The sequence below is a fragment of the Nilaparvata lugens genome, chromosome X (assembly GCF_014356525.2).
Source record: "Nilaparvata lugens isolate BPH chromosome X, ASM1435652v1, whole genome shotgun sequence".
Lineage (NCBI taxonomy): Eukaryota > Metazoa > Arthropoda > Insecta > Hemiptera > Delphacidae > Nilaparvata > Nilaparvata lugens.
In genome coordinates this window covers 33,732,304-33,751,179 of record NC_052518.1, presented here as the reverse complement: position 1 = coordinate 33,751,179, position 18,876 = coordinate 33,732,304, and the positions used below count along the sequence as shown (strand labels likewise).

At 34.1% G+C, this 18,876-nt stretch overlaps 1 protein-coding gene across 1 annotated transcript; it reads right to left on the bottom strand.

Moving 5' to 3' along the window:
* Nucleotides 1-7,767: 7,767 nt before the first annotated feature.
* Nucleotides 7,768-8,568, bottom strand: LOC111058195. The gene has a single exon (XM_022345697.2). It carries the CDS (start codon nt 8,566-8,568, stop codon nt 7,768-7,770), a length of 801 nt encoding a protein of 266 aa, XP_022201389.2.
* Nucleotides 8,569-18,876: the final 10,308 nt, after the last annotated feature.

The following is an 18,876-nucleotide window of genomic DNA, read 5'->3' as shown; positions in this document are numbered from 1 at the left end:
TAAGCCGTCGGTCCCGGCAGCCTAAAAAGCAGTTGTTAGGTCATGTCAGAGGCCCTGAAATTGATCAGTTGCGACCTGAAAACTCTGACACCAGACCTGAGCCAGCCAGGTCACTCTATTATTATTATTATTATCCAAGATGGCGGCTGATTGAAGTTTTGGTTTTTAAAGAAATAATTGATAAAACTCAATCAGCCGCCATTTTGTATAAAAGTATCATAGATTTTTATTGATATCATCTTTCTAGTTTTAAAAAGGCCTTTATAATGATGTATCACACAATGGGTGTTTACATTAAAAATATTTGAGTTATAACCCCTCATTTCTTTACAAACTGTAACTTCAATCAGCCACCATTTTGGATTCAAGTTTCATAGTACATTTCAATTGATGTTATGTTTCTTGTTTTAAAAAGCCGTTTACATTAAAAGGCGTTTTAAAAGGCATTTTAAAAAGCGTTTACATTAAAATTTTCCAGTTAAAACTCTTGAGTCACCATATTATACATTCGGAACCCAGTCAACCCCTTATGAAGGGGTTGAAATTCAGTTGTACCATACGTCAAGAGTTAGAGTATTTGACCAGTAACATATCCTGAAAGCTACAGTATTATATCAACAACAGTCTCTAATTTATTGAAAGGTTCCCTTACATATGACTCACCCGGTATGATTACTAACTTATAATGATAAGCACAAGCCTAGAGCTCATGAGGACATCACCCATAGAAAAAATTGTTTGACTTTATAATCTGTTTTAAATTAATCAAAATTGAGACTTACTTAGATTTCTCTTTGCTGGTAAACCGAGTTTTTGGAGACTTCAGCCAGTATTTGATTACCGTACTGCTTCTATGTATTTTTCTTTTGTGTTGGAAAATTTCATCACCACAGCTCCTATCAGAGATGAAACAAAAGTTTACTTATAATTAAACATATTTCAAATAATATTTTTTGACTAGAAAATTGGAAAAACACACATGTTGCAAACACACAGTCTCACTCTTTCTTATTATATAAAATATATATTGCTAAAATGAGAGGACTACACTGATAGTTTTTCTAAATTGGAATAAGATATAAAGCTGTTAATATAAATAAATGAATCAATTGCTTGCTGGAAAAAGTTTAAATAAAGACTGCCGGTCCAGTAGAAAACAACTGAATAAATTTTAATCTATCAATCCACAGTCATATATTATTGATATTAAGTTCATTATAATAACATGAGTGTAGATAAGTTTGTGGTAACTTCAATTACTTAGGCTAGGCTAAATAAAAAGTTTTGTTACACATTTAAATTTATATGTACCAGCATATAACCCTGGAATGTGTCTGCCTAGAATAATAATCATCTTATTTCCAGAAAAGATGAATTCAAGAGGCTTTCTTATTATTATTATTAAGTTATGCCTTAAATAATTCGGTATTAAGCAAAGACCTTAAAGAGATATCTTTAAGGTTCTTTCCTTGCATCTTTAAGGTCTTTGGTATTAAGTGTTGTGTAGTTATGAGGTTATGTTATGCGTGGCCTATAATAGTCTTTCGAAAAGATTATCATTTAAATATATAAGTATTAAGACCCATAATAAATTTATTCTTTCATTTTACAGTACATCAATGAAAAAAAATCACTCGACTTACCTATATTTCCTGAATAAAATCACAAAAATTACAAACTACGAAACTCACTACAAAGTACAAAAACCGTTGTTTCATTGCAAAATGCAATATGCATTGACCAAACACCAACACCACTGTGCATCACATCATCGATAAACCCAAAATGTCGATATAATATTATCAATACAACAATAAATAATAATTATCGCGTATTAATAATTACATATTCTCAAATGTCATCTACATCTTTGTTTGGAAATGCATGATTCAAATTACATAGTTTAAATAAGTAAAAGTAGAATACAATCCTGATTTCTACATTCTTGAATGCAATAAAATCAGTTTTCCCTGGGAAAAAAGTTAGAATTAGTTTGATATATTGATTGTTAAGACTTTGATATTTCCATTTCACAGTATTAATATTATTGATAATATATCAATATTTTCATTCAATACCATAGTAATGGTGGCAATTTCAAAATTATTGACAATGTTACTGTTATTAAAATATTTGATATTAATAATTTCAGGTGGAGATTATTGATTTTTTATGGGGGGACATTTGTGCTTGACACTGAAATAATGTTAGAAACGATAAAATAGTAGGTTGTTATTATTTGAATTGAAACCCCAAAAATCATTTCAAAGTCTGTGTGAGTAATTCCGGATACTGCATGATTTTCCTCATAAACTTTGATCCAATTTGAAAAAGTGTTATAACTTTTCCAATTTTAAATGGAATCATTTTAAATTCTAGGACAAGGTTGATAACATGAACAGAAACATCCATGAATTTTTACAGAATTTTCCATGATGAACCAAATTTTTTTTAAAATTTTAAACGTCAGTAGCACGTTAACGGCACGTCTGACAGGATTTTCACATAGGACAAAAAGTGCTGGAAATTCACTTCTACACCCGAATCAGTCATCAAAAATACATTATTCCGGGAAAATTGAAAATCTGCCAAAATTATTCAGTTTTAAACTGCATTTAAAATTACCACAATCCATGGACTCCTATTGATATCACTAAACTTGTATTGATATCAATATAAGTTCATTGACTGTATTTACCGTGATTTCTATTGGTATCCATGGATTTCTATTGATATCCATGAGCACGTATTGATATCCATGAGCATATATTGATATCAATAGAGTTTTTCTATCGATTTCTATGGATCTCTTACACTAGGGACTTACTACCATATTATTATAATGAATAATAATATTGTAATGAATTACTATAATGAATAATGTTTGAAGCCGCGTTTAAACCTACGTTATTAACAAAATTTTAATGACCCAATCTTTATAGATTCTATTAGATTGAACATAACTTATCATACACAATCATGGTGAACATTATGTGTTTGTCAAGTTCCATTCAAAGTAATAGAATCTATATGCCATAAGGATTAAGTTATTAACATTTATTTGTTAATAACTTTGGTGTAACCCCAGCTTTACATTGTTATACTGTGAAAATCTTTCAGTTATCTTTGATCTAAGAAAATTTAATATTTCCTATTAATTCATGAAAAATTTCAACACTTGGCCTCTGCGCTCAGGTTTTCTTAACCTTGCAGAGACCCTCCTTATATATTATATAATAACTTATTATACTGTACCGGTACCTACTATTTAACTACTTATTATGTTATGTATCTCATACTTCGGTTTCAAACTTTGTAAGTTATTCAAGTAGATTTAATATCATTGGTGATGATATTAGTTCACAAAAAATGAGATATCTTGGTGTAAAGTTGAAAAAGGATAGAGCTACTGTATCTGATGGGAGATATTCTCATGCATTTTTTAAATTTTCAACATGATTGAACCAATCATTTGTGATATTTTATGTTCCGGCCACTAAAAGGGAGCACAATAGCACATCTATCAAGAAAGAAACGAACCCTATCATTGCACCTTGGTTTGTGGGAGCAAAATTAAGGATCAGCAGGAGTAGCAAGTAAGTTGACAAATTAATTTCAACCAGCAATAGCCTATTAGTCACTTTTGATTTCCTAGTTACCATTTTTGTTTAGTCCTGATGGGGCATTTTTTAGTCCTAATGATGCATTCTTCAGTCCTAATGATGCAATGGTGTGTTTCTTAGTGGGCAGGCAGTGCAACAAGCTGGAAAAATTTCTAATTTACAAGCTATCAAAATAAAAAATCTGAATGGAAAAGACGTTGTTGTCAATACCACTATATGTGTTAAAAATTATTCTACATTAGAGAACCAGGTTTCATGGTAACACCTACAACATCTTCACCACACATTCCTCCAACTACACCTCAACATATTTCCTGTTACCATGAAACCTGGTTCTGTAATGTAAATTCATTTTAAACAAATATTGTGGTATTGACAACATCAACGTCTTCTCCTTTCAATTATGGAGAGAGTAATGAGAGAAATTCTACATCTCTTATCATACAATCAAATTATTGAATGAGAAAGTTTTCTCCGATTAGTAATTTTTCAGTTATGCGCTTCTAAAGTTGAAATTTTTGGGACAGATCATTCCAAATTCGGTAAAAAATGAATTCATGAAATGATGAGATCCATTTTTCATGGTATTGAAAAAAATGGTTGATTGAATAAAGTGAAAATTTCCTGACAATAAGTATACATTTTCGAGAATGTTATTGCATTCACAAAAAATGCCCGAAAATAGCTCAACTGAAAGTTACTTTTATAAATGGAAGAACTCTCTCAAAAAATGTATCTCTTACCGAATTTGAAATAATCTGTCCCAAGAAATTGAAACTTTAGGCGCTCATATCTCAAAAAGTGATAATCAGAAAACAAATCTTATCCTGAGAAAACTACCTACCGGTATTTCATTTTGATAGCTTACTATTATGCTAATCGAAAAACTTAAAAAGTTATTACCATTGAATTGTTTTTTCAGCCTGTTGCACAGCCGTGAAAGCTTGATGTTTTATTGATATAATGATAATTTTCATGTGTAATTGAAGACTTTCGGTGATTCACTTTTGTTCAAAATACCCTTGGACATTGTTTTGACAAGCTTTTTCAGATTATTTACATTTCTGATGGATGGTTTATTGGAGGGGCAGTGATAAGCAATGATCAGCATATCTGATGAATAAACTGAGTGAAGATTTGTTGAATGGCCTAGGTAACAAATCTTGACAAGGCAGGTCTTAACTCTTTACCAAATAAAGATCAAAAGGTCACCAGTCGTCATGATAAATCTATTCCAGTTTCTTTTATTATTATTATATTTTTGCAACCACCTCAAGATTTGTTCTGTAACAAAACCAATTCCAATGATGCAGTCGGTGTACCCCCCTCGGAATGAAAATTGAAAGTAACTTTTTTAATTCTATAAAGATCCCCCAAAGAAACTTACTGTCAAACTATACTTGTGAAAGAAATATTGAGCTGCTTTCACAATTTTCACTAACCCTATCTATAATCTTCACATCTCGTTGGAGGTTTCTTCTTCCTAATACTACTATTATTTATAACGTTTGCATATTTAGACAAGAAACTTGCTTGAAAATCAACTTTCAATAAATTTTTAATTTGCTGTAATAATTTCTTTTTTTTCTAGGCTCTGTACATCATCACATATTTATTTTATTCATTTATTTGAGTATTACAATAGTGCGATAATATCCCTCTAGATGTAAGCTATTTGAGGGATATATAAAAATAATCCTTTACATACAATAAAAACAATCAATAACAATAATTATATTTCTTAATTAACCTGATTATATTTCTTCATTTTTGTAACTGATTGTTCTCTTTTGTCCATTGCACCATAAACTTAACTTAAACCGACTTAACTAAACGAAATAAGACTTATAAAAAACACTTTACTTGGTAAGCGACAATTAACAAGATAATCACTCTGGGATATTACCTAATGTTACTCACTCTGAACATAAATATTTAGATCATAATATATCTTCATTGAAAAACTAAAATTATTTTAAACTCAAAAAATATAATAGGCAGTCAATAAAAAATTCATAAACTCGAATAAACACAAAAAACAAAACACAACTCATTTCCTGAAACTAATCAAAATGATTTATTCTTATGAAGTGCACTTTGAGTTTTGTTTGCATCTCATTCTTACTCTGCAACATTGTCAGCTCCAATGGCAATGAATTTAACAGAGATCGTATTCTGAATTCTGGAGCTCTTTTACCATAGGCATTATTATATCTCTGGGTTCTAAAATTCCTATGTCTCAATGTATATTCGATTTCGTTCATTTATCTATATTCGTTCTTATAGTAGTTTCTGTGAACCTGGCTAAAGCTTCCACCGACATAATTCCGAACAAGTGACGTTCAACACCATTGAAATGTGTTTTTATTAATCTTTCTACGGCCCCATGCAGTGGCTGTTTTATATATTTGGGTGCTAAATAATGGATGGTGATTCCGTAGAAGAGAGTGCTCTGCACCATTGAGTAGTAGATCATTCTTTTAGTAGTAATGGGAAAGTGATAGCTAATTCTTGAACATTTATAAAGAGCAGCTCTCATTATTTTTTGAAGTGATTTATTATGGGATCTCAATCTCATATCATCATCAAACATTATTCCTAAATGTTTTAAGCTGTCACAAAAATCAAGTTTTTGGCAATCACATCCGTTCATGTGTGGATTATCTAGACATTCTGCTTTATGACCAATTAACTTAACAAATTCATTCTCATTGACATTAAGTCTCTGATTTCTGAATACTATTACTTTAGTCTTTTGTGAATTTAAAGAAATATTTAATTGCTAAATCCAGATCTTTCTGCATTAAACCTAACCCTGCTCCTTAATCTTTATGTATTATATTTAAAATATTATCATCAGCATATTGCATAACTTTACTTTTAAATTTAAGGCTTGCGAAATCATTTACATAAATATTGAATAAAATTGGTGATAGTGTTCTACCCTGAATCAATCCGCATGATTGTTCATAACTGCTACTAATGTAGGTACCTATTCCAATTTGCAGAATTCTATCCACGAAATAATTACTGAATAACCTTAGTAGTTTGCCTCCAACACCTATTCTTATTAATTTCTGAATCATGCTTTCATAATTAACAATGTTGAAAGCTCTTGTCAGGTCGGTTGTTACACAGCTATAAAAAATTTATTTTCATTCAAAGATCTATTGATGTCACCTGTCATATTCTCTAATGAATCAATTGTCGATTTTCTGGGGATAAAACCGAATTGGCTCTCATTTATTATTATGTATGTTTAGATGTTGTTGCAATTGTGCACCTATGAAATGCTCAAGAATCTTCATGAAAACTGAAACCGAACCCACTGGCCTGTAACATCCCATATCTTTTTTTGAACTTTTTTTGAAGATTGGTCTAAGATGCGTTACCTTCATAAGTGGTGGTATAACTCCAGTCTCAAAAATTCTGTTGACTAAGTGTATCAATATCAATCTCAAGTAAAATACATTATTGATTAAATCTTGTGGTTTGATCCACTACCTCCGTTAACAAAGCCATAGTGCATTCGTGTGACGTCAGCACAGGTAGGGCTCCTACACCAATAAAAATTCGTTGATCTCAGCTGATCTATATCAGCTAGAGTTTCTATTGGTTTAGGAGCCCTACCTGTGCTGACGTCACACGAACGCACTACGGCTTTGTTTACGGAGGTAGTGTTTGATCTTGTCTGGACCTGGTCCTGATTTTCTGTTTAGTTTATTAATGACCCAATAGAGTGATTCTAAGTTCATCTTTTTGAAATTCATACTTTATCTTTCTCCTACTGTATAATTTCCATAATTAAAACTATGTGCTAAATCAAATTTTTGTCCTATCATCCCATCATTGATGTCCTCAATTGCTGATTTGAAATTATTTTTAAATTTTTCTGTCAAGAGATAATCTCTACCAGACAAATGTGACAATGTGAGTGGTCGTACCACAAGAAAAAAAAAACAGCTTAACACAATGTAAATCAAATATTCTGATTAAAACTTATGTTCAATTCCAATCAATATTCCAACAATCAACACCCTCCACAATAATAAATGAAAATTAGCATTCATGTTCATTTAGTATGATATTGGAATAATAAAAATTAAATCACTCAATCATCAGCTCCAAATTGGAAACGATTGAATCAATTGACCTTCTTAATATCTTGTTTGTTTTGTAAATCAGACACAAATGCAGTCAAATCTTGTTGCGTTCTTATGGAGATCACTCTACTGTTTTCGGTTGCTCTCATTTTAATTACTCCCGACCGATCAATCCACACATATCGAAGATTCTCCTGTGCTCTGATTCTTCTCGCTGCTGTGAACAATCTATGCCTACCTGGTGCCAGTGATTGGTATATGAAGATGGGACTCTTATCGCCAGGAAACCCCACATCTTGTGCCGTCAGATTACGCTTTTCCTTGCGCCTTCTAAGAAGTTCGTCTGCATCCTTCCTTCGTACAAACTTCACGATAATGCCCGCCGACCTCTGGTTGCCAAATTTTTTCAAGCGATGCGCAACACTGATTGCTTCTGCAGTGATTTTGACTCCCAGCTCCTTACAAACATCCAAAACCAAATTCTCCGCATTTTCCCCCTGAGACTCCAGAATGCCGAAAACTTCAATAGTGTTACGCCTTGAATATTGTTCCTGGTCCTCGACACGAGCATCAAGCTCTGCAAATTTATTTTTCAAAAGCTCGTTTTCTTTTTGTAGTTGCTGGATAATTTCATTTTGCTTTTTAATGAGTTCATCCTGCCTACCTAGAATCTCGTTGTAGTTAGTCAGTTTATTTTTACACTCATCCACTGATTTTAAAAGGTCTCCATAGTTTTGTTTTTGACTCTCAATAATATCCTTTTTAAACTCAGCCAACAAATGATCCAAATGGGCAACAGTCGACCGAGTAGTAGCATCATCAATAGTCAGTGAACTCTTCATACTATCATTATTTGTTCGAACCGGAGTCACCCTAGTGGAAGTGATCAATAGAGATCAATAAAAAAAAAATGTATTGATATCAATAGGTATTTGGGCCAATACACATCAATACATATCCATGGATATCAATACATAACCAGCTGTATTGATATCAATACACATCAATACATTTCCATGGATATGAATTGGCCCAAATGCCTATTGATATCAATACAAATCAATACATATCCATGGATATCAATACATAACCAGCTGTATTGATATCAATACACATCAATAAATTTCCATGGATATGTATTGGCCCAAATACCTATTGATATCAATACAAATCAATACATATCCATGGATATCAATACATAACCAGCTGTATTGATATCAATACACATCAATACATTTCCATGGATATGTATTGGCCCAAATACCTAATGATATCAATACACATCAATAGGTAGCCATGGATATCAATACATAACCAGCTGTATTGGTATCAATACAGATCAATAGCCATCTATAATCAGCCTGTCTCCCTTATAGAAAAAATCCTCTTTTAAATCTAGGAGAGCAGGTTAGGATGAAGATAACATTTGCAAGGATTATAATATTTCAACCCAGCTGCAACTGGCATCAGACAAGAGAGTATACCTGTTTAATTATCTATAATTAATATAAGTAAATTGGATTCAGTGAATAGATGTCTATTGATATATTGATGAAAAATTAAGGGATGTAAATAGTTAAGACATAAATAATGTGAGAAGTTTGTTTATTAAAATAACTCATAATGCATGTCATTTATCTATTAAGAAAAGTCCTTATTGTGGTGCTCCAGAATACTTTAATCTCTTCCTGTTTAAAGTAGCAATTTTTTGAGCTACATACTGGTTTATGTTACTGCACCTCAATTCAATCTCAATTTTTGTAGCATTCAGATTTTCCTCCAGGATTCGGTGTTTGAACATTTCTAGAACAAATAACAGTTCAAAGTATACAATCTTTACAAATTAGAAAATAAGGATTTTATTTCCTGAATTAATCTGCTAGCAAATTTATTTAATAACCTAAAAATGTATTTAAATATGCATGACTCTCCCTCTCCTGAAAGGAAAGTCCAATATAACACAAGAGCGTTTTTTTCATGTGAAAATTATGTCCTCACAGTTTTAAATTATAACGTCATATTCTGGTGGAAAAGTCGAAAAAATCACATTTTTTCATGTGAAAAAAGTGTAAATGTTCCAACTTTTCACGTGAAAAGTACGTGAAACTGAAACTTGAAAATAACGTTTTTTTTTTGTTTCTACATTTTCACGTTATACTGAACTCTCAGAAAAGAACATGAATAGAAAGGTTTTTTCTACATGTCTTGTCCCACATTTGGTCATTTCTTTCGCATGAAAATTTCCAAAAATTCACATGAAAATAACGTTTTTAAAATACATTTTTACAATATTTTATTGTGGAAAGATGGAGAAGGATTATCTTAATTATTCTGAATAAATAACCTTTTCAATTCTTTATTTTTACATTAAAAAACTATAAATCTTATAAAACTTTTGAATAACCACAATATAATGTGAAGTAAATTCTCTACCCTAACTTTACAATAATTTCACACAAAACTGAATAAAAATTGAATTCAACTATAAAGTCCTATTCAGACAAATGGATTTTTCCTAGTAAGTAGTCAACGTTAGTCGACAGACTAACTCTGTCTACTAACTTTGGTAATTAGTGATATATGCAATCTAACAGCTGGACACTATAATTACAAAAAGAAAGCTCATTTTCATTTGTAATCATTCAACAGCTGACAAATTTCAAAAATGTTTCATGTAAGCTTCTTTTTTCAGCTGTTAGATTTTGTATCAGCCATTTGCTTATATTAGCTTTGCATCACCAATGGGAAAAAAACCATAAATGTCTGGATGGCCAATAGGAAGATTTTTGCTTTGATAAAATGGTGAAACAACAATAATTTATATTAAAATTGAATTTATTTTCAAAACATCACAGTCTTCAACCCTTCAATAAGTTGGAGACTGTTGTGGATATAATACTGTAACTTTCAGGATAAGTTATTGGTAGAATACTCCACCTTTTGACATACAACTGAATTTCAACTCCTCATAAGGGGGTGACTTGGGGGTTGTAAATCAAAGATTTTGAATGTAAATACCCATTGTGTATTATCTTGAAAGCCTTCTCAAAACGAGAAAGATGAAATCAATAAAAATCTTCTTTGATACTTTCATCCAAAGTGGCGGCTAATTGAAGTTTTGGTTTTTGAAGAAATAATTGATAAAATTCAATTAGCCGCCATTTTGGAAAAAAGTATCATAGATTTTTATTGATGTCATCTTTCTAGTTTTAAAAAGGCCTTTATAATGATGTATCACACAATGGGTGTTTACATTGAAAATATTTGACTTATAACCACTCATTTCTTTACAAACTGTAACTTCAATCAGCCACTGTTTTGATTCAAGTTTCATAGTACATTTTAATTGATGTTATGTTTTTTGTTTTAAAAAGCCCTTTAAAAAAATGTACCACACATTAGGTGTTTACATTAAAATTTTCCAGTTAAAACTATTGAGTCATCATATTATACATTCTGAACCTAGTCAACCCCTTATGAAGGGGTTGAATTTCAGTTGTACCGTATGTCAAGAGTATTTGACCAGTAACATATCCTGAAAGCTACAGTATTATATCAACAAGAGTCTCTAATTTATTGAAAGGTTCCCTTACATATGTCTCACCCGGTATGATTACTAACTTATAATGATTAGCACAAGCCTAGAGCTCATGTGGACATCACCAATAGAAAAAAATTGTTTGACTTTATATTCTGTTTTAAATTAATCAAAATTGAGACTTACTTAGATTTCTCTTTGCTGGTAAACCGAGTTTTTGGAGACTTCAGCCAGTATTTGATTACCGTACTGCTTCTATGTATTTTTCTTTTGTGTTGGAAAATTTCATCACCACAGCTCCTATCAGAGATGAAACAAAAGTTTACTTATGATTAAACATATTTCAAATAATATTTTTTGACTAGAAAATTGGAAAAACACACATGTTGCAAACACACAGTCTCACTCTTTCTTATTACATAAAATATATATTGCTAAAATGAGAGAACTACACTGATAGTTTTTCTAAATTGGAATATGATATAAAGCTGTTAATATAAATAAATGAATCAATTGCTTGCTGGAAAAAGTTTGAATAAAGCCTGCCGGTCCAGAAAACAACTGAATAAATTTAATCTATCAATCCACAGTCATATATTATTGATATTAAGTTCATTATAATAACATGAGTGGAGATTAGTTTGTGGTAACTTCAATTACTTAGGCTAGGCTAAATAAAAAGTTTTGTTACACATTCAAATTCATATGTAAGTAGTATAAAAAGGACGACTCTGGCACACAATTGTGCCAGAGTCGTCCTTTACCTCAAGGTCATCCAGGTCAACCACCTTAACCTCAAGTCATCCAGGTCAACCACCTCAACCTCAAGGTCATCCAGGTCAACCACGTTAACCTCAAGGTCATCCAGGTCAACCACCCTAACCTCAAGGTCAAAAAAAAAAAAAATTAAAAAAAAAAAAAAATTAAAAAATAAAAAAAAAATAAAAAAAAAAATTAAAAAAAAAAAAAATTAAAAAAATTAAAAAAAAAAAAAATTAAAAAAAAAATAAAAAAAAAAAAAATTAAAAAAATTAAAAAAAAAATAAAAAAAAAAAAAAATAAAAAAAAAATAAAAAAAAATTAAAAAATAAAAAAAAAAAAAATTAAAAAAATTAAAAAAAAAATAAAAAAAAAATAAAAAAAAAAAAAATTAAAAAAAAAAATTAAAAACACATAAAATTGGGAAAAAAGGGGAAAAAAATTCCCTCCAGATCCTGAACTGGGGTATAAAAGGAGTTGTTCTACAAGGAGTGAGACATTGTGTCTTTGACAGTTGTGCCGTCAGTACGTGTGTAAGTACCAGTGTATTTTATAGTTCTATATATTTATATTATATTCATGATTTAAAAATTAAGTTCAAAAGAGTAGAATATTGAAGTAGTTTGAGACTGACAATTAAATTCTAAAATGACTTAAATTCGAAAATGACAAGTTTAATAATGAATTAGGTTCCAATACATAGAGTACATAACATAGTCAAAAATGACTAGTGTAATTATGAATTAGGTTCCAATACATACAAGTTATGAGTTTAATTATGAATTAGGTTCTTCGAGTTGGTGGTTGTAATCCATCCTAACCTAAAAAACATATAATCACAAAGTAGATCCTAGACCCCCATTCACATTCCCCCATACAGCTCCAGTCCATTATCCTTAGAACATAAACACAATAGAGTAAATGACATAGTCAAAAATGACAAGTTTAATTATGAATTAGGTTCCAATACATAGAGTAAATGACATAGTCAAAAATGACTAGTGTAATTATGAATTAGGTTCCAATACATACAAGTTATGAGTTTAATTATGAATTAGGTTCTTTGAGTGGGTGGTTGTAATCCATCCTAACCTAAAAAACGTATAATCATAAAGTAGATCCTAGACCTCCATTCACATGGTTGTAATTCATCCTAACCTAAAAACCATATAATCACAAAGTAGATCCTAGACCCCCATTCACATTCCCCCATCCCCACCCATCCCCATAAGTAGATCCTAGACCTCCATTCACATGATTGTAATTCATCCTAACCTAAAAACCGTATAATCACAAAGTAGATCCTAGACCCCCATTCACATTACCCCATCCCCACCCCACCCCACCATACAGCTCCGGACCATCATCCCTAGAACATAAACACCTATGAACCTCCATCCCCCGACCCACGATCCTAGATACCGATTCACCACCTTCATCCCCCACATCCGTTGATAGTGATTCATATATAGAGTTGAATACTGCATACCATACTAATACAATATTGTTCTGCATTGTTCCAGATCTCATCACTCTGCATTCAACATGCATGCTTCCAACATTCAAGTCGTGCTCTGCCTCATGATGGCTCTTGGAGCCTATTCACTGGATCCAAAGTATAGGAGTGAAGACTTTCTAGCATCCAGGGAGCATGGACTGGATACATACAACATTTTCCACATCAGGCAATGTCTGATGTCATCCAACAAGTTCAACCACGACCTTGCAACAATGTACAATGATGTCAGCAACTGGTACTTAAAAATCGCAGGAGAGCATGAAGTGGGGAAGGAACTGTGTCACAAAATCCACTGCGCATATGATCTGCGTAACTGTCTCCACCCATCATTCACATCGCTGGATTTCCTTGAAGCAGTTATTACAAAGTCAGTTGAGGTGTGCTCATCCTACTGTCAACATGGGCTGTCAACAACATCTACATCCAGTACTTCAATCAGCAATTGCGCCAGCAGACCCTGAATCACCATGTCCTTGTGGTGATTGCATTTTTGTCATGAGTGCAAGGTGGAGTGTTGAGCCACTCACTATCGCCACCAGTCGTCCCACTATCGCCGCCAGTCGCCCCACTATCGTCACAAGTCGTCCCACTATCGCCACCAGTCGTCCCACCATCGCCACCAGCCGTCCCACTATCGCCACCAGTCGCCCCACTATCGCCGCCAGTCGCCCCACTATTGCTGCCAGTCGCCCCACTATTGCTGCCAGTCAACCCACCACCGCCACCAATCATCCCACCAGCTGAGGCCAAGACGGTTTCAATTTGACAGTAGCCCTCATCACACCAATCAGTTAATATCAAATGTATTACCATTTGTAATATGATAATAAAGAAATAAACCCTCATTGGCTGATCCACTGTCTAAAACTAACTCTCATGTATGAAATAAACCTCATTTTATGTGTTAACCATTGATTGAGAGTTTCATTAATTCAATGTTCAACACCTCATCCCATAGATAATAATAATAGTAGGTCAGCATCTTGCACATCAATATAGATGTTTCCTCTAGGTCAATACTGAAATAGCATATAGTTGAAGCTAGTTAATAGATATCCATTATGGTGTAGTGGTTAGCGGCGCCGCTTTCCATGCTGTAGGTCCTGGGTTCAAACCTTCAGGGGCTGAGATTGATGTAGGGTCCCAATTGATAAGGTAAGTATACAGGGTTGTATACCATTACACCATAATGGATATCTTTTGATATTTTGCATCTTGGTCAACCTATTGCAACATGTCAATAGATATTTTCATTGAAAGCATAACTATCTAATTTCTTATCTATATGAGGAAGTAGGATAATCATTAATAACAAATGGCTCATTACACATAGTATTTATTGGCAAACATATAATTAATCTTCAGTATTGAATAGAATATACAGCTGAAGAAGTCTTTCTCCTTGGCTATAATCATTGTTGGTGACATAACGCTCAACTGATGGCTTATTCCTTTCACGAACAATGCATGGTCCATCAACTTCATCATATCCCCCAGTAGATGGCAGTGGCATAGGTATGCGTACAGCATTGTAGATGCTAATCTCGAAAGCTGAATCACCAGATGTTCCATCCTCCAGCCTGAATCGTTTCACATGTCCTGTGCTCTCAATTTTTGTAAATCCTGCAAATTTGATCTCCTTTTGACCCAGTCCCAGTAGACATTTGGATTGTTGTCCGCATATAAAATCACACTTGTAGTATTGGTCCTGATTGAGAACACTCAACACAATCTTCACATCCTTATCCCTCCAGTTGGGTACCTTCTCAAGATTAACAATAGCAGCCATTCTACCCTTATCCAACTTGAAGAAAGATTTTAGCAGTATGCAAGTATCATCAAATATGACAGTGAATTTCATTGCAAGTCCTGGTGGGCAATGACGCATTGCCCTCTTGTTGATATTATCCTTGATACTCTTCATAGTTTGCATGAAAACTTTCAGCAGGAAACATCTCACATCAGTGGAGGTCACATGAGTATTTCTCAATGGGTTGTGAAGATCATCACATAGAAAGAAAACGTTTCTATCCTTGACTGTATCAACAACAGCCTGCTGCTTCTGCCTGAGTCGTATGCATGCACAACTATGAGATTCACGATCTGTACAAAACTCTAAATGTCCACTCTCCTTGAAAAAGTCACTCAATGTCATTATACCGTGATAATACAGTTCAGCTTCAAGCTCACTCACTGCATTAAACAGATAAAGTTCACGTTCACTGTCTGACGACATTATAAGACTGAGTGCATTTTGTTGTCAGCATCATCTTTTATACTCTGCTTGCTGAGTGGTGGGGGTAATCCATTTCCTGTTTTAATAGGTCTGTATGACGTAATATGATAGCTCTATGTGAACACAAAGTGTACACTTTACTCAAAGAGGAGTGAGGAGGAGGATAAATGATAGATCATAGAGTTGATTACAATATTTCTTTTTTATTGATAATGCAAATGAGTATTAACAGCATTGAAAAAATTGCGACAAAAGGTTCTATCTTCTAACAAAGTTTTATTAATCCATCCATTTAGAGCAATAACAATTTTCAATGAGCAAAATAGTTGTGTATTTGACAATCCATCAATGTTGCCGACGTTATTGGTTGACCAATCTCCAAACGTTGGAGATGATAGCTTGTTCCGCACCATGTCGATAAAGTTGAGTAGATGATGTTCTGGACAGTATATGCCATCAATCTTCTTGATCAGCAACTCCAAATCAGGCGTAGCAGGAAAGAAATATGGCGATGATAGGTCTAGGTACTCCACATTGTTCAGTTGTAGAATTGTATCCAGTAGAGTAATCTGCTTATATCCATGGACAAAGATTTTAATTGGACGCTGCTGGTTCTGATCCAACCACCTTCCAACTGTTCCATGCACAATTTCCATCAAATCCGAATAGGGAAGATGTTCTGTCCCACAGCCTGACCACCTGAGTCCATGTTTAGCTTGATGTATACAGTTGTTGGCGATGATTTGCCTGCTAGTCTTGAGCAGAGACTCAGAGTAGGGAGGCTTGAAAAAGTAGTGATGAGTAGTCACATGATGCTCATCATCCTGCTCCAGGATAGCCATCTCCTTCACAATAAACTTGTTGTCCAAACCTTCAAAACCTTGAAAGTTCATTAGGTATAGTGGTAGTGGCCCAAAAATGTTTTCCGCTCTACTCGATGACCAGTCATCTACACCACTTTCTGCTGTACTGTAGGAGTCGTCATCATTGAGCCCAGTTGTACTTGTAGAGGCATCTTTCATCAGTGGTCGCCCACCAGTAACACAACCCACCACATCCTCCTCTTCCTCATGCGAAGACAGCTCCCCCTCCTCCATAAAGAGTTCTTTGTATCCTGTCATGACTGGCTCATTCATTGTCTCGAGCTCAACTGAGCAATTTATTGCTGTACACTGACTATATATCTTTTTATACTGATAGTACAAGGCCTGACATTGGCCGATACTCTTTAGTCATCTCATGAATCATCATACAGTAGGCAGTTGTATCACCTGGAATGTTTTCAGATGCTTCATACTCAATCCTCACATCGATACTTCCAGTTTTGAGTGACTCATTTTGGCGGGAGCAATCAAAAGCAAACAGCATTATTTTTCCATCACCAATGGCATTCTTTTCAAACAGAGGGTTGCTTGCATGAGCATTACCATGGTTGTAGACTCCATTGAAAGCTGCATACATGTTGTAGATACGATTATCATCACCATCAATGCTCTCATATGGGTAGTATCTGTTGTTTAAAAACACTCAAACATCCTTCATATTACACTTGTCAAAGCGAGAACTGTTGGCTGCTGCCACACCTCGTCTTGCAGTCTGTAGCCCAACCACAATGTATCGTGGCTTTTCAAGCTGTGATGTCGACTTGACAGTCCATGTATGCTTTCTTGTCTGCGGTAACGTTGGATAGGTATACAACTCCCAATGTCGAAATGGTATACTGATGGGTGTATCGTTCTGTACAATCTGTAGCAGACGCAGTTTCACATCATCTGCCACTTCCACATAAGGCATTCTCCACAAAAGCTTTGTGATTGCTACATTGGTAGCAGCAACATTCACACAGTCGTGAAAGTTGGGGCTGACCCTCAACACCAGCTCTTGTTTCACATTGAGTAAAATCTGTCTATAGTCTTCGGCAAAGCCTAGCAGATATCTCAAAGGCACATCCATGATTGTAGTGTCAGCTCCATTGGCGGCGAAATCAGCAAATCCAGTGGTTAAACTAAACTTGTAGCCAGCTCCTTCCATCTTGGTCCACTCATCGCGTTCAAATGTAACAGCATTCTTCATTAGGCTGGTAACTCCAGGATTGCATATACCATCCACCTCCACACCATTGATTTCATAGCGTATCTCTGAAAACACATTGCTGAAGAATCCAGAGACACATGGAGTTCCGGCCACAGCAGCGTTGGCAGCTCCAGTCACAGTATACTCCAAATGTAGATAGCTCTCCGATGGCAGTGTGTAAACATCTTGCTGTTGAATTGGAATCCGTATCTCATCGTTGGCATTATAGCTTACAGTATAGGGTGCATGAGAATGGTACTCAAACCCAATGATACTGTTGTCCGATGACGGTCCATTCTGTGTCACATCCAAAACTCCCATCTTCCTATTCTACTCGTATCTGACAGCCTCGTTCTTGCAAATACTTGATGCTCCTAGATGTTAACCTTGTCAAGGTTGAATGCTGAATGAATCTTTCTTTCCTTTTATCTTCTTTTATAGGCAAAGGAGGATGATGATGATGGAGAGAAGAAGAAGGAGGAGGATGGACTGCAGCCTCCATATCCAATCCTTGATTCCACTTTTCAAATAACAGCACCATTTCACTTGCGTTGTCTCAAATGTAAAGCAATATTTATTTCCTTGCCTCTCTTATTTATAAGACGACCGTACTCATCGACTACTTGCAGTGTAATGCTACCAATCTGCTTGATGTCTATAGGTAAATAGATTACATTCTGCACAGTCACCACCATTTTATACCCTGGATCAACATTTGGGTAAAACTCATAGATCACGTGATCTGTAATTCCATTAGAGTAAGATCCAGTCACAATGTTGCAGGTGATGCGTATCACGTTAGGCCGACTGATTTGTACAGTATTATCACTTCTAGTAGATGTGTTGGGCTCTATGAACTGGGTATTGGTAAAACCCAACAGTTTCCCTATTGAATCTTGTGGTCGTAAATCCAGCTTAGCACTGCTCAAAACTATACACTTTAAGGTTGATGGATCTACAGTCACCTGGAAATCAACATCATTTTCCAACAGCCTTTGTGCAAGCAAGTCAGTAATTGTAGCAAA